The sequence below is a fragment of the Lycium barbarum genome, chromosome 7 (genome assembly GCF_019175385.1).
Source record: "Lycium barbarum isolate Lr01 chromosome 7, ASM1917538v2, whole genome shotgun sequence".
Taxonomy (NCBI): domain Eukaryota; kingdom Viridiplantae; phylum Streptophyta; class Magnoliopsida; order Solanales; family Solanaceae; genus Lycium; species Lycium barbarum.
Window position 1 is genome coordinate 125,923,581 of NC_083343.1, and position 24,133 is coordinate 125,947,713.

Here is a 24,133-nt window from a genome sequence, read left to right on the forward strand (position 1 = left end):
CAAATATAATGCCTCTTCCATTATCTTCCACCATATTAATGGTTCTTCCATTATCTTCCACCATATCAATGGTTCTTCCATTATCTCATATATTGAATGCATATATAGCACTATAAATAGAAGCATAAGTTTTCATATGTAATGTACTTGAAACACATTTTGGAAGAATAATAAAATCTCTCCTCTTTTGTTACTCTATTTCTATGGTTTTCATCCTTTAATATTATTACTCTTTTAGCTTCATTTTATAACACATTATCAGCATGAGACTCTGCCGTTCCGAGCAAATACTTTAAAAGCCTCGAAGGTATTGACTTTCTATTTCCCTTTACTAATGGCAAATCTTACTAAACGTGAATTTGTAGCCTTAGATATATCCGGCAATAGCTATATGTCTTGGATTCTTGATGCTGAAATTCACCTTAATGTGATGGGTCTGGCAGACACCATCAAAGATAAAAATGAGGCATCAAACCAAGACCGTGCCAAGGCAATGATATTCCTCCGCCATCACCTTGATGAGGACTTGAAAATGGAATATCTCACTATTAAAGATCCTCTTACTCTGTGGAATAATTTAAAAGATAGATATGACCACCTGAAGATGGTCATACTTCCACAAGCACGTTTTGATTGACTCCATTTAAGGCTACAAGATTTTAAATCTATTAAGGCATATAATTCTGCCATGTTTAAAATTATTTCTCAGTTGAAATTATGTGGTGAAAATATCACTGATCATGATATGCTGGAGAAAACATTCTCCACTTTTCCTGCCTCGAGTATGCTCCTGCAGCAATACCGAGAAATGAAGTTCAAGAAATATTCTGATCTAATCGCACATCTTCTAGTGGCTGAACAACATAATGAATTATTAATGAAAAATCATGAAAGCCAACCCACTGGTACTGCCCCATTCCCTGAAGTGAATGAGGTAAATTTTCGCCATTCTAGGCGTGGAAGAAGTCGTGGCCCCAGTCGTGGTCATGGCCGTGGTCAAGAAAGAAATTTTAATCATGATTCTCGTCTTGCACCAAATAATACCCTTCACCACCAGCAGTGTAAAAGGAAGGATGAAAAGTATGAAACTGGGCAAAAGAAAAATTCAGAAAATAAATGCTTCCGATGTGGAGGAAAGGGGCACTGGTCACGTACCTGTCGTACGCCAAAGCACCTAATTATGATGTATCAAGCCTCTCTCAAAAGGGCAGAAAAGGATGCCGAAGCAAATTTTATTTCTGAAGATAATGTTGAGCCCATGCATCTAGATGTGGCAGATTTCTTTGAACTCCCTGAAGGAAAAATAAATCATTTGATCGGTGATGGATCTGTAAAAACTTAGATATTTCATACGTGTCGTTTGTATGTGGTTATGTTTCCATGTTTATGTAAATGAAGTGTGTGTAATGCTTTGTTTAAACAGTAATATATGTAATAAAATGTGTGTAATGCTTTGCCTAATCATAATATCTACTTCGATATTCACTTTATCTATTATTTCATTTTGAAGAATCTATGGAAATTCCTCAAATTTTATTTGGATCAATGACCAATCATGAAGATATTTGTGTGATTGATAGTGGAACAACACATTCCATATTCAAAGATGAGAAATACTTTTCTCACTTGCGTAGAAAAAGGAGAAATATTAATACAATTTCTGACAATTCGAAATTGATTGAAGGCTCCGGAAGAGCTACTATATTTCTGACTAAGGGGACGAAACTTGTTATAGAAGATGCATTATTCTCGCTAAATCCCTAAGAAACTTGTTAAGTTTCAAAGATATCCGCCGTAATGGATATCACGCTGAGACATTAAACGAAATAAATGATGAATATCTTGCCATTACAAAGAATGTCTCCGGCCAGAAATATGTTTTGGAGAAATTGCCAACTTTGTCTTTTGGTCTGTATTATGCAAAAATTAGTACAATTGAAGCACACTCGATCGTAAACCAGAAGTTTAATGATTCAAGTACTTTTGTGCTTTGGCATGACCGAATAGGTCACCCTGGATCAATAATGATGAGACAAATTATTGAAAATTCAAATGGGCATCCACTTAAGAACCTGAAAATTCTTGAAAGTGGTGAATTTTCATGTGCTGCTTGTTATCAGGGTAAGTTGATAGCTAAGCCATCACCAATGAAAGTTGACATTGAATCCCCTGCTTTTCTAGAACGTATACATGGGGATATATGTGGACCTAATCATCCACCTTGTGGGTCATTCAGATATTTTATGGTCCTAATAGACGCATCTTCAAGATGGTCTCATGTGTGCCTCCTATCATCTCGAAACCTGGCGTTTGCGAAATTATTGGCACAAATAATACGCTTAAGGGCACAGTGTCCGGATTATCCCATTAAGGCTATACGCCTCGATAATGCCGGAGAATTTACGTCTCAATCTTTTGATGATTATTGTTTATCAGTTGGGATAAAAGTTGAACATCCTGTAGCACATGTTCATACCCAAAATGGCCTTGCTGAGTCATTTATTAAACGACTACAATTGATAGCAAGACCACTACTTATGAAAACACGGTTGCCCACTACCGTCTCGGGACATGCTATCTTACATGCAACATCTCTTATTCGTCTCAGACCGACTCATTATAATAAATACTCCCCGTCACAATTAGTATTTGGTCATGAACCAAATATTTCTCATCTCCGAATCTTTGGTTGTGCTGTATATGTGCCTGTAGCACCACCACAGCGTACTAAGATGGGCCCCCAAAGAAGGTTAGGTATATATGTTGGGTTTGAATCACCCTCTATTATTCGCTATCTTGAGCCATTGACGGGAGATTTATTCACTGCCCGAATTGCAGATTGTCGATTTGATGAAATAAAATTTTTCACAATTAGGGGGAGAGAGAAAAGAAATCAAAAGAGAAATTGTGTGGAAAGTTCCATCACTATCTCATTTTGATCCACGTGCCCCCATATGTGAACAGGAGATCCAGAAGATCATTCACTTGCAAAATATAGCAAATCAAATGCCAGACGCATTTACTGATTTGAAAAGGATAACTAAGTCACATATCCCTGCAGAGAATGTACCTATCCGAATTGATGTCCCAAAGGGAAAATCTACTAGTGTCATAGCCTCTGAATCTCATGCACGCCTGAAGCGTGGTAGGCCATTGGGTTCTAAGGATAAAAATCCTAGAAAAAGAAACACCAAAAATGATCAAAATGACACTATGAAAGAATATCATGAAGATATTCAAGATCTGACTAATCCTGATACTCCTGAAGATATTAGGGAACCCGAGACTCAAGTAAATAAAGAACTATCATTGAGTTCTTCTGGTGATGGGATAAATTTGAATCGATTGAAGATTATAGTGGATAATGTTTTTGCATATAATGTTGCACTAAATATTATGAAAGACATTGACGATCAGGAACCCCAATCTGTCGAAGAATGTCGACGAAGATATGATTGGCCAAAATGGCAAGAGGCAGTTCAATCAGAATTGAATTCACTTGCCAAACGTGAGGTTTTTGGACCTGTAGTCCAAACGCCTAATGGTGTGAAACCAATTGGCCATAAATGGGTTTTTGTGCAAAAAAGGAATGAGAGAAATGAAATTGTGAGATACAAGGCACGCCTTGTTGCACAAGGATTCTCTCAACGACCCAGTATCGACTATGAAGAAACATATTCACCCGTTATGGATGGCATAACATTTCGATATCTCATCAGTTTAGTTGTAAATGAAAACCTTGAAATACATCTGATGGATGTGGTTACAGCTTACCTTTATGGCTCACTTGATAATGAAGTCTATATGAAAATTCCTAAAGGATTTAAAATGCCTGAAGCAATTAACTCAAAGTCTCGGGAGATGTATTCAATTAGATTACAAAGATCGTTGTATGGTCTAAAACAATCAGGGCGCATGTGGTACAATCGCCTCAGTGAATACTTGGTAAAAGAAGGTTATATAAATGATGCCATTTGTCCATGTGTTTTTATTAAGAAAACAAAATCAGAGTTCGTTATAATCGTTGTTTATGTTGATGACATAAACCTAATTGGAACTCCAGAAGAGCTCCAAAAGGCGATTGAATATTTAAAGAAATAATTTGAGATGAAAGATCTGGGAAAAGCAAAACTTTGTCTTGGTTTGCAAATTGAACATTTGACAGATGGGATCTTTATCCATCAATCTGCTTATACCGAAAAGGTTTTAAAACGATTTTACATGGACAATGCGCATCCTTTAAGTACTCCAATGATTGTTCGCTCACTTGAAGTGAGTAAAGATCCGTTCCGACCTAAAGACGAAAATGAAAAGCTTCTTGGTCCTGAAGTACCATATCTTAGTGAAATTGGTGCACTTATGTATCTTGCTAATGCTACAAGACCTGACATAGCGTTCTCTGTTAATTTGCTAGAAAGATATATCTCTTCTCCTACACGAAGACATTGGAACGGAGTTAAGCATATATTGCGATATCTGAAGGGAACTAGCGATATGGGTTTGTTTTATACTAACAAAGGTAGTACAGATCTTGTTGGTTATGCAGATGCAGGTTATTTTTCTGATCCACATAAAGCTCGATCTCAAACAGGCTATCTGTTTACATGCGGAGGTACTGCTATATCATGGCGATCCACAAAGCAGTCCATTGTTGCTACTTCTTCGAATCATGCTGAGATAATAGCTATTCATGAAGCAAGTAGAGAATGTGTGTGGTTGAGATCAGTGATACATTTCATCAGAGAAAGATGTGGCTTGAAGTGTGATACAAAATTACCCACAGTATTATATGAAGATAATGTTGCATGCATAGCTCAATTAAAAGGAGGATTTATAAAAGGAGATAGAACGAAGAACATTTCACCAAAGTTATTTTTCACACATGATCTCCAGAAGAAATGTGATATTGATGTGCAACAAATTCGTTCAAGTGACAATCCTGCAGATTTGTTCACCAAATCTTTGCCAACTTCAACTCTTGAGAAGATGATATTCAAGATTGGAATGCGAAGACTCCGACATCTGAATATTGGTCTTCGTCAGGGGGAGTGAAATACGCGTTGTACTCTTTTTTCCTTAACCAAGTTTTGTCCCATTGGGTTTTCTTGGTAAGGTTTTTAATGAGGCAGCTCTCAAAGCGTATTACTAGATATGTGTACTCTTTTTCCTTCATTGAGGCTTTTTCCCACAGGATTTTTCCTAATAAGGTTTTTAACGATACACATCATCTATGGACATCCAAGGGGGAGTGTTATGAAATATAGAATGAATGTCCACTACACAAATATAATGCCTCTTCCATTATCTTCCACCATATTAATGGTTCTTCCACCATATTAATGGTTCTTCCATTATCTCATATATTGAATGCATATGTAGCACTATAAATAGAGGCATAAGTTTTCATATGTAATGTACTTGAAACACATTTTGGAAGAATAATAAAATCTCTCCTCTTTTGTTACTCTATTTCTATGGTTTTCATCCTTTAATATTATTACTCTTTTAGCTTCATTTTATAATAGTTTTGTATTATTATAAATATGGAAAAGGGCCAAAAATACCCTAAGGTATGGGAAATGCCTCATAAATATACTTCATTCACCTTTTGGTCCAAATATATCCCTAACCTATTTTTTTGATTTAAAAATACCCTACATCCACTTTTTTTTTAAGGTTTTGAACTCATATTAAACATAGGATAAATTTCACATATGATCACTTAACTATCACTTTTTTCCACAAAAGTTACTTAACTATTGTTTCTAACACAAAAATCACTTAACTTTGGGTATACTAACACAAAAATTACTAACCCACTTTCTGATGTCCCTAAACCACTTTTCGGTGCCCCTGTACCACTTTATAGTGAAAAACTCATTTTTTAAAACAAAATTGGATAAATAAAAAATTAACTAAAAGCCTCAACCCGACCCGACTCGAACCCAAAACCCATATAAGGAAAATAAATATTAAAGGAACGGAAGTCCACACTTTCCCCAAGAATACGATATTATTTTTTGCTTTTTATTTTTATTTTAAAAACTAATAAATAAAAAATTAATTAAAAAGGGTCAACCCAACCCAATCCAAAACCCATACGAAGAAAGCATAAAAATAATCCAATTTTGGAACTTGGAATGAAATTTAGGAACTTTGAGCAGGTTAAAGATGCTTGTAGGAATTATGGTATTAAGAGCAGGTTTCAGCAACGCTTTTTTACTAATGACCAGGATAGAGTGAGATGCAAATGCAAGCATGTTAGGTGTCCTTTTAAAGTGTATGCTACTGCAGTGAGTAAGACTGATCCAACTATTAAGATCAAGTCTTGTTTTTTAGAGCATACATGTGGAAATGTTATATACTTTCTTCATATGGGTTTTGGATCGGGTCGGGTAGAACCTTTTTTTTGGGAAATCAAAGAACTTTGAAGGCAGATGATATGTATATTCAACATAATATTTCAGCTAATGAACCTTTTTAATTAATTTTTTATTTATTAGTTTTTTTAAAAGAGTAAAAAATAATATCGTATTCTTGGGGAAGTGTGGACTTCTGTTCCTTTAATATTTATTTTACTTATATGGGTTTTGGGTTCAGGTCGGGTCGGGTTGAGCCTTTTAGTTAATTTTTTATTTATCCAATTTTGTTTTTAAAAAAATAGAGTAAAAAATGAGTTTTTCACTATAAAGTGGTTTAGGGGCACCGGAAAGTGGTTTAGTGACTTTTGTGTTAGTATACTCAAAGTTAAGTGACTTTTGTGTTAGAAACGATAGTTAAGTGACTTTTGTGAAAATAAGTGATAGTTAAGTGACCATCGGTGAAATTTAATAAAATTTGTCCCCGTTCTCGCTGGAACGGTAATAATAAATAAATCATCAATCCTTGCAGCATGTTGTTAAAAAAAATAAAATCTAATGTATCGTATTGTGTTGTATTGTATTGTATTGTTTTGATGAATACAACGTTTGGATAGATCGTATCGTTTCCCGTCGTTACATAATGTTAGACATCCCCAATTTGAAGGATACACCTACAAGAAAGGAAGGGTACGGTGTGGAGTTATTATAAAAAGGTAGGATAAAGGATAAAATATGATTATTAGATAATAAGTAAAGACAAAATGAAAGAAAAAAAAAAGTAACGACGCAAAAACACCAAATCGGTCGTTACATAAAATGAGACTTTTCATTGTTACATAACAATAGATTTATGATAGGATACAATAAAATTAAAGTAACAATCAAAACAAACATTGTATTTAAACTAACAACACAATACAATACAATACAATAGGTAACAACTATCCAAGTATTTCTGAGTGGATGAAGAGTGTCCTACAAGTATAGTTGTTTGTGTTTACCCCGGATTCGGGAAACTAATTGAATTTATAAGTGGGTATAGGATATGTGTTTAAATCTCAATTAATATCGTAGGGGATAAAGTATATGGATGTGTAAGAACGCAATTGATGAAGAGTGCTTGTTGAATGACGTGCAATATTTATTTGGGAAAATACAATAATGATGCAAATGGTCACTATGGACCGAATCAAATTTTAGAGAGAGAGAGAGAGATTGTATATATGCTTTGATGTTACAAGTGTTCTTGAAAATGAATAGGCCAACCCCTTCAAAGGAGGGGGATGAGTCCTATTTATAGGGTTGCCTCCCAGGGCCTTATACAATACAAGTCATTAAAATAATAATAATAATAAGGACAACTCTAAACGGATTTGGTGGGATTAGGTTGGCCGTACGGTCTGACACACGCATAGTTGGTGGTTGACCATGGCAGGACGCCACTGACGTATGGCTCGTGTGCAACGGCTGTACCGGACCAACGGCACGAACACTCGGGGTAACGGCCTTGAGCAACTCGGTGATGAAGGACCCGGACCAAACGGTCATCCCGATCAGTTCCGGACAAGCGTTCCTCCGGTTCAGAGCGAAAGTCTTCATGTACGCTCTTGCTCCCTTCTTCCTTCGGTTTCCCGTTCACCGGTTTGACTTATATCCGGTTTTTACCGTATACAGTTTGTGTATTCATTAAACATCTCTTTGAGGCTGCCATGTCAATTGCTCATCTTGTCAAAGATTTCTCAAGCCACTTATTTCTGTTAGACTGAAATTAATGTTCCAAAACATGAAAACTTAGCTAATGTGAATATGTGGCCTAGTCTTGAAATTGAAGCACTTCGCTGAAGAAGGATATATAACTGCTCCGACCCCATATATTGAGTTTCTGAAAGTATTATAATTCAGATTATACATTAACCCTTAGGAACTTCATCTGTTGTATGTCTTTTTAAGGTATAAATTGGTGAAGCCCAAAAGTTGTGTAATCCAAGTGAAGCATTGGAGCGGCATGACCTATAAAGCAGAAGCCAGAAGACTAGAAAACAACTTCTAGACAATAACATTGGTCGGATGATATAGCATAACATTTACAGATTGATCATTAAGTAAAAGAAATGAAAAAAAGTAGCAAGTTATTTATAGTGAAATATGAATTTTTTTAACATAAGTTGTGTGAGGCTTCTTTTTGTCTCACAAATTTGTGGACCCAAAATCAACTTATGAGACAAAAAGAAATCTTACACAATTAATATCGATTATATGACATAGAATAAATATCAATTGTGTTAGACATATAATTAAAAAATTCGTGGAATATGGCTCAAAGTTTTCTGAGAAAGGTACAATACTCATCATAAAATACGGACAAGATTGAATATTATGGATAACATGAAAAGACAGTCTTACAGATCAAGAAAATAAAAACATACTCCTTAAATTAAAGGAATGATACATTTATATACTTTGGAATATTTTAATTTTAATTTAATCTTTAATGAGAAGCTTTTATAGCTAAACAGCATGTTTAAGACCACATGTTTCAGAAGTACAATAATGTACTAACGACTGAGTCCGAATATATTTAATTTGCAAAGGACAATTCGCAGGAATGCCCTTTTGGGGGTGGTCTTTAATTTTTACCCTTTGTTAGAATCCCTGAGTTTCGGGTTCAAACTCCCGCTCAGTCAAAAATTAAAAAAAAAAAAAAAAAAAAATCGCAAGGCAAAGGTTTGGATTCACAAGGCAGAATTTTGCTTGAAGGTAAAATTCTGCCTTAAGGTAGAGTTTTGAAGGTAAAATTTTGCCTTATGAATTCCTTTTTTTTTTATTTTTTAATTTTTACTGAGCTGAGATTCAAACGTAGAACCTCGAGATATTAGGCGAAGGGAAAAAATTAAAGATCACCCTAAAAGAAGGGCAATCCTAGCAAAAAAAAATGATTTGCAAATCATGTTTGGACTAGCAGCTCATGAGTAGCAATATTTTGGGTTCCGCCAAACATGTTTTGAAAGAACTTGTACGCATAAGGAATTTGGCCTAGGCGCTGCAGTTAAAATCCTAAAATATACGGTATGACTTAAATCTTTTTGGAAAACATCGCTTAGAGCCCGTTTGGATTGGCTTATAAGTTGCTTATAAGTTGTTTTCAGCTTTTTTGAGTGTTTGGCTGGCCAGCTTAAAGTCATTTTGTGCTTAAAATAAGCTCAAAAAAATAATTGGGCCCATTTGACTTAGCTTATCTAAAGCAGCTTATAAGCTGAAAACAGCTTATAAGCCAAAAAAAATAAGTTAGACTACCCCAACTTATTTTTTTTAGCTTATAAGCTGCAAACAGCTTATAGGCATAAGCCCATCCAAACAGGCTCTTAGTACTGATCATACCAAGTTGAACTGCAGAGTGCTCCTGTACAATCGCTGAGAAGGCAGCCTATGGGTTTGATCCGTCTCCCTGTCTACCTGCGGGCATAAACGCAGACGTCAGTACGAATAATGTACCGAGTATGTAAGGCATGAAGATCAACATAATAAAGATATGGAAATAACATGAAATAAGGGAGAAATAACCTGTACATCTGGACGCCTCTTAAGGCGGATGTCATGCATGCTTTCCTTTTAAAGAAAAAACATTTTCATATATATATATATATATATATATATATATATATATATATATATATATATAAAATATCGTACCCGGCCATAATAGGCTCGGTGTCATCCGTACCCGGCCATAATAGGCTCGGTGTTATCCGTACCCGGCCATGATAAGCTCGGTGTTATCTGCACGCAACTGCAGTGGTGTGCACAATAGGTGTCGTACCCGGCCGACTATAGCGCTGCTCGGTGTCAGAAAATAGCTATATATATAAAACATGCATGAGAGCTCAAAGAAGCGTTATGACTCTATCGGAGTGACGTAAGGTCGATACCTCCGATTATCATTATGGAACTATCATCGTCAGCACATCTCACCTTGAAGGAACCAATGGCCATAAGATGAGATTAAAATCATAGGATAAGATCAATAATCGTGGAACAAGATCAATAACATCATATGAAGATCAAGAACATTAGCTTTCAATATTTCTAGGAATGAAGTCATTATCAAGGACATTCGTATACGTTCGTATCAATATGATCATGCCAAAAGAAAGAAAGGGACAACCTTAACATACCTCGTCGTCTCCTTAACTACTCAACACCTATCCTCCCGAGCTTGTAAATCTACATTCAAGAGGATTCATACTAAAGTTAAGTCATTGAAACTTTCATAAGGTAAAACTAAATTAATTGGTAAGTGAACGAAAAGCGGGCAGCATTTCCCCTATATCATCTACTTCCACCAACTCCAAAACAACTCCCAAAACAACAATAAAAACATCAACAATACCATAGCCAAAAGATTGCATTCAAATTATACTCAATTCAATCCCGAAACTTCTTTCCATAATCAATCCATAACAACAACTTCAACACAACACCTTATGACCTTTTCTCCAATTTCTTTTCCTCAAATCTTAGCATAATTACCACATAACCTCATAGACATGACAATAGGATGAAGTCTTACCTCAAAAACTCAATAACACTCCAATTCCTAGATCACTTCACCTTGAAATACTCTCCAAAGCTTCTACAAGAGGAAGAGACAAGTTTAAACCTCACTTTGAAACCCTAAGTATTTTGATCTTTGATTTAGGCTTGGAGAGGTGTTTGAATATGCTAGGAGAGGTTTCTAGAGCTTTCTTGAACTTGGGGTTATGTTTAAAATGACTTAAAATGAAGAGGGGTTGAAATATATAAAATCAGCAAAATCCACCGACTTGGAAAATATGGACTGTATATACTGACCAAATAAAATTATACGGCCAACGTGTTGTCCGTATAATTTTATTCGGACAGTATTGTTGGTCCGTATAATTCCTCTTCAAAAATTCTACTCTCTGTAAATGTTTAAAATCCTTAAATCCGGTCCATATCTCAAAATACGGACCATATCTCAATTATACGACCCATATCTTATTTTTCCCAGAAACAACTTTTGACGAACCTTTCCGCTTCGATTCACTTATTCTCTAATCCTTCCGTAACTTACCAAACATGAACTTAAACACTTATAAGCATAAGTTAAGCATGTTCAACCTCATATATCGTCAGAAACTGTCTCGGTGTCCGAAACTAAAACAACTACCGTACAACGAATCTAAATGTATAAAACTACAAGGTGTAACAGTAATGGTGAGTTTAATTCTTATAAATTCAAAAAAAAATCTTATAAAGTGATGTCTAAAAATGCTTTACTACAGACTATAACATTTTTTTCCGGTTATTAATTTACTATAAACACTGTATCAGTAATTAGTTATTGAGTAACTTGAGTTGTATTAAAAATTACTCGATATCTTCTAATTTATGTGGCACCGTTTGGATATCTAGTCAACCTTACTAAATTTGATCGTGAATTCAGACATTGAATCTTTAAGTTTTTTTGAAATAAAATTAACATATTTGAAAACTACGTAAAAACTTTTATCTGAAAATTAATATATTAAAAAGGCATATTAAAAAATCGTGATCAAAGAAAAATTCATTTAATTTTCGAAAGTAGAACAGTGCCACATAAATCGGGAAGGATGAAATATTACACTACCAATTTACTAAACTCATAACCAACTTTTCATAGAAAGTATGTTGGTAATTGGAAAAGAGGATCAATAACATATTATAACTAGTTTAGCTAGAGTGATAAAAATTTCTACTACATTGGCATACATACATATATCATGTTGCTAAAGGAGTAGAGTGACGACTTATGCGTTGATAATTGGGTTAAAAACTTAATATTTATACATATTTAATAGATTTCTTCATAAAAATATATTGTTTGAGCAAAAGTTATTGGTTCAAGTCGAACCCGTAGCGGGGCTTCTAGCTCCGCCCTGATTTTAAGAATCTCGAAATATATGTGTTTTTTTATTATTTTAAGTAATCTTGTGACTAACATGTACCACCATTCAGGGTTTTATACGTGAAACACAATTACATTCCTTTGAAATATTTGGTTAAACAGAAATGAAAATAAATTTAGAGATAAGAGGGGGTTGTTCAGATGGTAAGCGCCCTCCACTTTCAACCCGAAGGCTGCGAGTTCGAATCATCAAGGGAGCAAAGGGGAGCTCCTGGAAGGAGGGGTAAAAAATAAAATAAAAATTAGAAATTAAAAAAAAGAGTGTCAATTAGCGATGTCATTAACCGCCCAATGAAACTGCAGTGTACTTTTCTAAAGGATGAATTTATAAACGGAAAAGGGCCAAAATTACCCCTGAACTTTGAAAAATAGTTCATCCATACCCTTCGTTATACTTTAGGGTCAATTATACCCTTACAGTTATACTATGGGGTCAATTATACCCTCATGTCTGACTGCTGCCACGTGACATCATCCTAGCCCTTCAAAATTATTGTACCCTCAAATAATTTTTTACCCACTAAAATAACTCAATCCGACCCGAATTTTTTTTCCAGCAAAAATAATACGGAATTATTTTTATTTTATTTTGCTGGAAAAATTATCCGTATTATTTTTGCTGGAAAAAAAAAATCGGGTCGAGTTGAGTTATTTTAGTGGGTAAAAAATTATTTGAGAGTAAAATAATTTTGAAGGGCTGGGATGATGCCACGTGGCAGCTGTTAGACATAAGAGTATAATTGACCCCATAGTATAACTGTAAGGGTATAATTGACCCTAAAGTATAACGAAGGGTATGGATAAACTATTTTTCAAAGTTCAGGGGTAATTTTGGCCCTTTTCCGATTTATAAATGGGAGTAAATATCTTATTCTGCCTGAATAATCATGAAAACCCTTCTTTAGGTTTGATTTGTTTCTCTCAGACAGTTTCTAACCAATAAATGTTGGTTGGTCTTGTACTACCAGCTTGCAACTTCTCTAGTTATTATGTACACGAATTCATGTTGAATTCCCTTAGTGTGTTGTGTGTTTACTTTTTTTATATTTTTTACTTTCTTTAGTGAACCTCCTGACTACTGTTCAGAGTCAAAGCTAGTGATTGGATATATCCTTTAAAAATCAAATCTTTGACAATGGGCAAGGGGCTAATGAATTTCCTCCAAAAAAAGTCGGTACATTCTTGTTAGATCCTCTAAAAATGCACGTTTCAACCGATGTTGCTCTGACAGGGATACTACATCATTAATTTTTGGAGGATCCAATGCAAATGTTGCGATTCTTGAAAGATCCGAGCAACGCAAGCTTCAACAGAAGTTGAGACGATAAACTGATACCAATAAAGCTTCACCTCAACGTAGATGAAAAGATCGATGAATTATAACTCATATGAGGACTTAATAACTATGCTCACTTTGGGTATACAACACCAGGAAGAAAAATCATTTAAACAGTGACATAATATCTACAAAATGGCTCACTTACCAAATACAGTTACAACATTTGCTATCTAAAAGGTTACAAGATATTGACCCTAAACACATCATATGATGAGCTGACGGTCACATTAACTCAGTAATTACAGCCTATAGATGAGTAAAACCAGAGTCATGCTGTTTTCTCTCCTCTTGTATAGACTGAAAAATCCGAGCAGCAGACTCTGTAGCAGACATTGCATTACGAGGTACAACTTTGATGACTCTAGCAGGGTGACTAGGAACACGAGGTTGGGGGCTACTATCCAGCTTCTCGGTAGCTGGAGAAGTTGGGAACAGAGGAAGCACATTTCTTCCTTCCGTGGCATTATCCACAACTGTTCTGTTAGTTGTTCCACTTGGACTGCTTGCAGTGCTGGCAGTTCCATTCCTAATGCTTGGCACGTTACTCGAGGTCTGACGTTGAACATAAAAGTTAGCTCCTCCTCCAGATAACTGACCATGAGCAGCAAACTGGTTTGATTCATCGACAGCTGGCATGCCATACTGAGGAAAGTAGGCGGGACCCGCTGGAACCGCAAAAGGCATTCCAACCCCTTGATACTGATGATGAGAAGCTGGAACTCCATAAGATCCCGGAGGTCCATAACCTCCACAGGCTGAACTCGTGACACCGGGTCCCGGATATGGCTTGTATACGAGTCCTTCAGAAGGAGACATGACTGGGATCAACCATTGGTGACTCGAGGGTTGATTGAAGCTCCAAGGACCCATAGTGGAGTCATTTGTCACGGGGTGACCTAAAAATGGACTGTTTTGCACAGAAGAGAAGGATGTCTTTCCCACCGTGTTTTCAGCAGAACATTCCATCCTAACATTAGGCTTCTCAGAATCGTTCCTCTGCTTCGACATATTGTGACTATCTCTGACAATATACTCCGATGGAAGCCTTCTAGCATATGAATCCTTTGCAGGTTTGCCTACCGTGTTTTCAGCAGAACATTCCATCTTAGTGTTAGGGTTCTCAGCATCCTTCCTCTGCTTCGAAACATTGTGACCATCTCTGACAATATACTGCAAAGGAAGTTTTTTAGCAGATGAATCCTTTACAGGTTTGCCAACCGTGTTTTCAGCAGAACATTCCATCCTAATGTTAGGCTTCTCAGAATCATTCCTCTGCTTCGAAACATTGTGACCATCTCTTATAATATAATCCAACGGACGTCTTTTAGCAGATGAATCCTTTACAGGTTTGCCTAAATAAGCACTATCGTCAAGCATGCTTTGTGAACCAGCTATGAGTTTCTGGACCTGTTATAGGAATAAAAAAGCTCAGTAGAATTACTTAATTCAACAGGAAAAAAGTAAATGTAAATTGATTTTTTTTTTCTGATAGGTACTCCCTTTGTAGTCTGTCCCAATTTATATGAAGGTGTTTGACTGAGCATGGAGTTCAAGAAATAAAGGAAGACTTTTGAAATTAGTGGTCTAAAATAAGCTATAGATATTTGTATGGCTATAAATCATATCATCTCATTAAGGGTAAAATGAGTATTCTGAAGTAAAGTTTGTACTAAATATAAAAAGGTATCATTCTTTGGGACTGACTAAAAAGGAAAAAGTGTCACATAAATTGGATCGAGAGTAATATTATTTCAAAAAGTACAGCACCAACAATAGTGCTGAAAATGTTTACATCATAGGACTGGACTGACGCATCGTTTCTGTAAGGAATCAATCCAGTCCAGCAGAACATCTATGCTGTCTGCAGTACAAAATTGCGTTTCTGGTAGTACGAGAAATCTAGCCTCTACAGTGCCTCACCTTTATTAGCCGATGCAACTCAAAAACTTGTACTGCAAACGCTCTTTGCTGGCTGTTCAAGGACAGTAGTGACAACGTCAAGCAAACAAATAACAAATAGAAAGAAGTTAGTTCTTATAAGTGCATCGTGAAGAAAAATTATCTATTAAAAGTGAAAAAGAATAGGACTAGTGCGCAGTTGAAAACAATTTTAAAGAAAAAGAACCAGCAAGTCAATATACAGACATCAACAAATACTGATGAAAGAAGGTGGGTATGTATATCCCCACCCATCTATAAACTACTAAGTTCCGGAAAGATGCTTCAACAAAAAAGAACCTAAAACAGCAATCAGTAACCAACCGGCTGATCAAGGATTCTAGAGCTTTAAAAGAGAAGGCCATATTTAGATGACTAATAGGCAAAAGGGCCTTCAGACTTGCATGTGAAAAGTGCTTGGGACTCTCTCTTTTTTCTTTTTTCATTGTTGGATGGCGACGGATTTGAGACACACACAATATGTACCATTTTTTTATTTTATTTTTTTGAGACTGGTAACATGTATATTTATATATATATATATATATATATATATATATATATATATATATATATTAAACCTGCACCATGACAGTGCAGCCATACTTACAAAAAAAAAAAAAAAAAAAAAAAAAAACACCCCACCATGCTGAGGACTACTGCTTCCACAATATGTACCATTTTATCTTCCTTATCAAAATCAAAAGATATACTCCTTACAAGGCTGTCAACAGGATGACCTTTCCTACAGCACCAACACATTGTAGAGACAGCTTCCTTCACACATAACCATTTTTCTGTAATTCTAATTTCTAAGATACACATTGAAATTTGAGCTTTAGAAATCAGGAAATGAAATCAGTATGCTAGCCACCAGAGTTTGCCCCTCTCCGCCACATAAACAATTTTTTTCATGTTAACTTACCCGAGAAGAGAGGGTCACCAGCCCAGGCAAGGATAAATGTAATAAAACCCAATGAACTACTACCTCTGGTCCATTTTAAATGTCATTTTAGCCAAAACAAATTCGGATCAAAGTAGCTATCATGTTAAGAAACCAAGAAGGCATTTAAAAATCTTTTCATGATTATTTAAATTAACTAGGAGTAGATTTTCCTAGGCAATTCAATTAACCGACGTCGGGTTAGTTTCATTGGTCTCTATTATAAATTTTCTTTTATCTCCCTTATCATCTTTGTTTATAAATCTCATTCTGTAAAAAATGAGAGGTAAAAAATCAATGGATAGTTGAAGACACAAAATCAAGAGTTCAAGCATCAATGGATATTGAAGACTCAATTGAGAGAGTTCAAAATTCAATGAATGTTGAAAACTCAATTGAGAAGAGTTAAAGACACAAAAATGTTGAAGAATCAAATAGAGATGGTTAATGACTCAAATGAAATAGTGGAACAAATTTTATGATGAAGGAAAAACTTCAAATAGTTAGGATCATGTTAAAATTTATGTTTTCAACTTTTTATTAAGATACGTCTATCACCATGCTTTTTTGGTCGGGTCATTTACACTCTTTTCTAATTCTTACATTGGCATTGAAACTAAATGGACGTGGAACGTTACCATGGTGACTAATAACCTGTTTAGCCAAGCTTTCAAAATTTGCTTATTCTGGACAATGTTTCTTGTTAGAAGTGTTTTTTGAAAAAGTATATTTGGAGAGTACCACTTAGTGTTTGGCTAATTAATTTGAAAACACTTTTGCTAATACTAGAGCAACAATCTGTGCTTACCGAAGATTCCAAAAGTCTTTTGGGGTCTAATTTTTTCAATTCCTGGAAAACAACTCTGCTACTACTCCAAAGCACTTAGTTTACTTCTAAAAGCTTGGCCAAACAACTCAAATCTCTAAAATAAACTCTTTTTTATACAAATAAAATTACTTTTGGCTTCGCAAAAGCTTGGCCAAACATGCTATAAGTTTATATTGAGTTTTCTCCTTTTGAATTATTTGCTTTGATAGTTATACCGTTAGTTTTGATAAGGAAAAGTATAGAAAGAAGAAACATAGAGAACCAATTTGACAGAAAACACATCATTACAGAAACTAGAAAAAGACCATCATTTGTTCACTCTACTCGTAAAGTTGAATTAATTCAACAAAATTTAACATCCAACCTTTCAATGGCAATCCAGTTCAATCAACAAAGTCTAAATTGTGCCTCAGTTTAGAAGTCAATGTATCAGAATCAATTAAACTAGACGATTGGTAGTTCGAGAAAGACAATCAAATTACATTATCAAATTTAAAAATAAAAAATAAAAAATAAACAAAACCATCACTAAGTAGATGACCAAAATCATCATTACAGAAACTGGGAACAAAACTTAAAATAAATAATTGAGAATTTCTTGTACTGAAACAGTTCTTATAAAACAAATTGCAGTTGAAATGTAAAATTCAAGTAGGAAAAGAAGTCTAACAAATGATAAACATCTGTTGGGATAATTCTGCATAACAAGTGACATAATTAATAAAGTGGACAGATATTTCAAGAGAAGATGTCATACATTCACAGAATACAATGTTGTTACAGCATGCAAAAATATTCCAGGAGAATGAACCTCATTTTTACAGAAAATAGCATGATGATACACATAAAGGTCAATTGGTCACTTTCTCTATAAATGATGATCTGAGTAGCACTTGGAAGTACATCACCAGTTAAGTGGAAGTCGGGTTAAAAACAAAAGCCAATATACAAATTCCCCTACCCAACTCCAAAAAGATGGCAGAACTCATGTTTCACACATGACGATAAAATTCAAATGTCAAGCTCAAACATTTATCATTCATCAAAACAAATACCAAACAGTTGAACTTACTTGGAAATAGCTCTTCGGGCATTCCAGAAATGTTTTTGCCCTATTATTCCAACAACATCGTCGGGTGATATGTACATTCCAGATATAGATTCCACCATGGAAGTCTCTGATAAATCGTCACCCTGCTCCACAATTCTTGTTTGTAATGATTCAGATGCCTTGTCTTCCTTCGATTTCGTATCATTAATATGATTATTATCAGGAATCATCTGCTCTTTTGATCCAACATTATTCATAAGAAGAGAAGAATCACCATTATCAACAACCCTAACAGAGTTACAAGAATGCTCTCTGCTTACGGAAAGTTGTTTGGAGTTCTCTTCATTCAAGTCTTTTCTAGAATGCCCCGAAAGTACTGCAGTAGAGGCAGAGAGCTTTCTACTATCCAGAGTACTATAAAACTTTCCATTTCCTTGACCCACCTTGGAGTTAATAAAAACAGGAACTCTAAAGTCATCCTCTTCTGTTTTGTTGTTAGACTCAACTGGCAGCAATGAAGTTTTTGAATTTGAACTGCAGGAATGTGGCTTTTCAGCAGGATGTCTTGATGGAGGAAGTTGTACTGAGAAAAAAGCATCTCTTTCAAGTCCATTTCCCTACATAAGTTAATTGCTTAAATCAGTCAGGTCACGCTTCCACAAGAGTCACCATTCATCCAAGCACAAATATATGAATTAAATCCAGAATGAGACAGAGAACATCACGAAACCTCTATTGCAAAATAATCAAGGTTTTTTTTTTTTTTCTCATTCTTGCATTTCAATTAACTCTGCCCAAGAATACCCGCTATGGTAACAAACACACTATGATGTGACAGTCAGTATGCTACTAGTATGGTATCTTTATTTTCCAAAAACCATGAGACAAAACAAAGCAAGGGAATGACAAAACCATATACTTCATTGAATGGAGTAATTCCAAATTTGCATCAAGAGACCGTTAAGAGAAGGCCAATCACATATATGAGCTAAATGACATCTTGCTGGAGCATTAAGGTGAAGAACTTAGGTATTTCAAGGTGATACTTAACTTCCTATATTGTTATGCAAAACATATCAAGGGAAGTGCTGTCTAGATGCACACCCACCCCAACCTTTTCGCCTAAAACCAAAGAAATGTCGCGGAGAAAAGGGGTTAACAGAACAATAATGTGCATATCCAGTGCGTCTCTCAATAACGCTTGCACAATGGTCAATCTACAGTAGGGATTTCTTTTAAACAATATCACAAAGCAAAGACAATTAATCCGGTATAATTTTCAGGCAATGCGTCGTAATCTAACCCTATTGCAGCAAAGAAACAACCATCCAACCCCATACCATAACCAGATCAGCCTGCTAAGAGTACTTTTTGAGTAAAAGGGGAAAAAATAAGAATTCAAAGAGGAAAAAGAACAACTCACTTATCTTCAATATCTCTAATAGCCAGTTAAAAACCAAAAGCTACTAAATAGGTAACAGTAAACCATCACAAAATAGTAAACATTCAAAAATACTGTCCACTCCATTGGCCACTTTCAGCAACAACAACAACAACATACCCAGTTTAATCCCACAAGTGAGGTCTGGGGAGGGTAGGATGTACGCAGACCTTAACTTTACCTTTGCGGGGTAAAGCGCAGGGGCGGAGCCAAGTATAGTCAAGGGGTTCATCCGAACCGCCTTCGGCGAAAAATTACACTGTCTATACATGGTTAAAATTATTTTTTATGTATATTTTGTAGATGTTGAACCCTCTCTGACTTCTTAGTGTGTTCACTTCTACATATTTTGAACGCCCCTTATTGAAAATCCTGGCTCCGCCACCAGTAGAGAGGTTGTTTTCGATACACCCTCTCAAAAGAAACATAGTCAATGCAGGATTGCAACAAAAATAAGGCAGCAAAATATCAAGACTTTAAGGAATCAGCAAAAAGGATAATATTCATATTCACTTTATGTACCTGGCAATTTGCATTTTTGAGATTACTTGAAATCCCATGTTTGAATCTTTGTGAAGGAATACTAAGCTGCTCATAAAGAGCCATTTTGTTCCTTGGTGGTGCTCTTGGACCTCCTTTTTCTTTATCATTAACATGAAGTCTTGGAAACATAGGTCCCGTTAATTTCTCTTCACCCTTACTCTTCATTTCTTGATCCTAATTACAAATCTACAAGATCATACATACAAGTTCCAAAATCAAACTTCAAATTCACAAACACTAGAATTTGAAAGTTGTAATATCTAAAATTGGGTCCAAAAGTACTTCAAGATTTCTGCAATTCTCAACAAACCAATCAATATTAAAGAAAACTAAGCCAACCCCACTTAACAAAACACAAAATTATACCGACCCAGAAACTAAAAACAGATTCTTTACATAGAAATCAAGATTTCTGAAGTACCCATAAGCAAAAAAAATGTATACTTCAACAAAGTCTTTTTTTTTTTTTGTGGTGATCAAGTACAACAATAATAATATCAAGGAAGAGATTAAAGTGAAAAAAAATGAAGAAAGTAATTTGAAAAGTCGGCAAAAGATCAAATGACTGTGTGAAAAGTGAAGGGCCAAAAAGTGCAAAAGACAAAGGACCCAACTTTTTTGGATAGATAGAAGAGAGAGAAACTGGAACATCCAATAAAAGAGTAGTATTTTATTTATTAGGATTAGATATTTAGTTGGACCATTAATTAGGTATCTCCACTTGTCATTTGCCAATTTTACCGCTAAAAGCAGTATCTCTTCGTTCTAGTTTGATTTGACACAAAGTTAAAATTAATTTAAATATATTTGTGTGATTATAAATCACGTTAAGTGTAAAAAATATTCCCTTCATCTCATATTATATGTCTATTTTTCTCTTTACACGTCCTTTAAGAAATTATAAATAAAAATGTATTACAACATTACTCTTATCTCTTCAGTAAATTATACTCTAATCAATATTAGTTACTTTAAAAAATAATTAATGCTAAGGTCAAAATAAGTAAACTTTAATTAATTCTATCTTGATTTTGTGAATGGACAAGTATTTTGGTGCGAATATTTTTAATAATATGGACAAATAATATGAGAGGAAAGGAGTAAAGTTTAAAGTTAAATTGGAACAGAGGGAGTAATAATTTAATTTTTAATGTTTAGGTCTCTTAATTATTAATTAGTTATGACATGTAGATACATTTTGCTTCAACGATTATATTAATTTATTTTTTCCGAAAAAAAAGAAGAAGATTGTAGTACTGATTGACTAGTGCCTGAACCACTACTTTTTTTTCAATGTGCCTACGGCTTAATGGGACTGATAATGCACTTTTTCTCAGATTAATTTAGGGAAAATGTTCAATTAGGCCAACGTTGGAAAATTATCTGAATATGTTATATAGTTGGATTAAATATACCTCAACCATTACAAAATTGAACCAAATATATCTTTATTCACTAATAACAGAAGCTTTCCAACACGTTTTTTTTTTTTTTTTAGAAGAGGAAAGACTCAATATCTAATCATAACTATTAATAAATGACATATTTGAACCATTGTCCAAATTTGGACAGTTTCCCAATAATTAATTAAGAGAACATAATTTATTACATATTTACATACTATAATACATAATAGTATGTCCAAGTAGTCATTACCAAAAGAGGATCACAATAGGTTGAAGTTAACATAAAGCCTGCTCTTTACACAGGTGAAGACACAAAATTCTATCCTAAATTCGTGGAGTTCTGCAAGCCAACGTGTTGTGCTGATGAGCATTATTTTGTGACCATGTTGACAATGCAAGCAGTTAATCAAGTGTAACGTGGATCGATTGGTCAAGGAGAACGAAGAGGTAAAACCTCACATTGCAGGTAAAACACTTTCTAATAAAGTTGACTTTATACTCAGAGCTCGAATCCGAGATTCTAATTAAACAGGGGCGATTTTATAGCTTAAATTTGGGGCATCTGAATTCATGGTCTCTATAAGATTAGGTATTTCATGTATATATTTTTTAAAATTGGTATCATATCATCTGCTGGCACCTATGGTACAAGAAGGCTATATGGTGCACTTAGTTGAATGTTGAGTTGTTTATCTAGAAGAATAACGAGCAATTCCCACTTAATATAGTTTTTTCCTTTTTTTTTTAGTGGTACGCACATATTTTAGAAATCCTAGATTCGCCGATTTATCACATATTAAGTTGGAGGTATTAGCTAAAACTGGTATTAAAATAAAGACTATAATTTGGATATATTTTAGGTGATATATTAATTTATTTAAGTGATATATTTTGGGAATTTTATTGGTAAACTTACAGAAATAACTACCTTATTATAGGTTCTTACCATTAATAGCTATCCTTTTCAATATTACGATATGGAGCTACCATTTCATTAGTTTATGTATTTGGACGCGTGTATTTGAAGATATTCAAATACATAATTGTTAGACCCCGTATTTTATACGTCAAGTTATTCGCGAAGGAATCGACGTGAGATAGAAATCTCGGATTTTTAATTTCTAAACTAGAACTAATCGGTTATAAATTTTACTTAGTATAAGAATGTTGTTGGAAATTAGGAACTACTTAATTGTGGTGTCAAGTAAAAATTAGTGGCAACAATGAGCCAATATAAACATTAACATGTCATGTCCAAAAGATGACTCAAAGTCATCTAAAACAAGGCTATTATGGAAGACATACAAATATGCATTTAATGTTGATTCATCCACTACACTTTCATGGTATTGTGGACAACCAAATTGAAAGGAATAAAGGTGTGAATTTCGGCCAAGGTGGCTGAAAATAAGGCATCCATGTGAGGCATGCATTTGAATATTGAAGGCATCTATTACTTTATAAAAGCATGCATTATTTTATGAAGGCATCTATTACTTTATAAAAGCATGCATTATTTTATGAAGGCATACAAGTTGGATGAGTCATTGCACATTTAAATATTGACCATTCATCTTTGTATGATTGCGATGGACAAAGGTTAGTGTATGAATCATCCACTACACATGCAATTGTCTTGTAAACAATTAAATGGAAAGAAGAAGAAAGGAAACAAAGAGTGAGGTTGGCCGAAAGTATAGAGAAAAAGAATTGAATTTTAGTGTAAAGTTAATTGAGTGCTCAATGTCATGAGTGGAGCATGTGTTGTGTCCAACTTGTAGTCATCTTAGTTTAATCAAATGGATGACTAAGAGAGCTCATCTTCTCATTTCAACTTCACAACACAAAAATAGAAAGACTAGAGAAGGAGAGAAAAGCTCTCGGCCAAAGGGCTGAAAATTGAGCTCTTTGTGTGTTGATCAAAAAAATATTTCTTCAAGCATTTCAACCCTTTAGAAGGTCCCTAGAAACGTGAAGATAGTCATTGGAGCAACAAGAACCATTATCATTTCAATTCACAAACTCTAGCCAAGTTGAGAAGTCGGATTGTCAAGGTAAGATCTAACTTTCTTTCACATGTGTTAAGGGTGATGCAGATGTGTGAATATAAGTTTCATGCATGAAATGATGTGTGTTGATGTTGGAACATGATAGTAGACATGAACTTATATATGTTGATGTTGAAGTATGGTTGTAACTTGATGAACATAAATTGCATGCATAAGATCATGAATGTTGGTGTTGGAATGTTAATGTGGCCGTAGGGACTGTTTTAGTGGCCATGGTGGACTGATTTTTCTTTAGTAATTATGGATG

At 34.8% G+C, this 24,133-nt stretch overlaps 1 protein-coding gene across 1 annotated transcript; it reads right to left on the reverse strand.

The window, feature by feature from the left end:
• Nucleotides 1–13,684: 13,684 nt before the first annotated feature.
• Nucleotides 13,685–21,036, reverse strand: LOC132604220 (protein EARLY FLOWERING 3-like). Its single transcript, XM_060317630.1, has 4 exons — nucleotides 20,391–21,036; nucleotides 18,449–19,044; nucleotides 15,587–15,638; nucleotides 13,685–15,073 (listed from the first exon to the last, which is right to left on the reverse strand). The coding sequence occupies exons 1-4, from the start codon at nucleotides 20,574–20,576 to the stop codon at nucleotides 13,913–13,915; spliced, it is 1,995 nt and encodes a 664-aa protein (XP_060173613.1). The 5' UTR covers nucleotides 20,577–21,036; the 3' UTR covers nucleotides 13,685–13,912.
• Between the last annotated feature and the right edge of the window lie 3,097 nt (nucleotides 21,037–24,133).

Bases quoted from the DNA above. Each gene is read 5' to 3' on its own strand.
- LOC132604220 (XM_060317630.1), bottom strand. From the start codon at position 20,576: ATGAAGAGTAAGGGTGAAGAGAAATTAACGGGACCTATGTTTCCAAGA. The intron at 15,639-18,448 runs GTAAGTTCAACT...GTCCTTGAACAG, and splicing joins GCCCGAAGAGCTATTTCCAA to CCAGCAAAGAGCGTTTGCAG. The intron at 15,074-15,586 runs GTGAGGCACTGT...TTCCTATAACAG, and splicing joins AGTTGCATCGGCTAATAAAG to GTCCAGAAACTCATAGCTGG.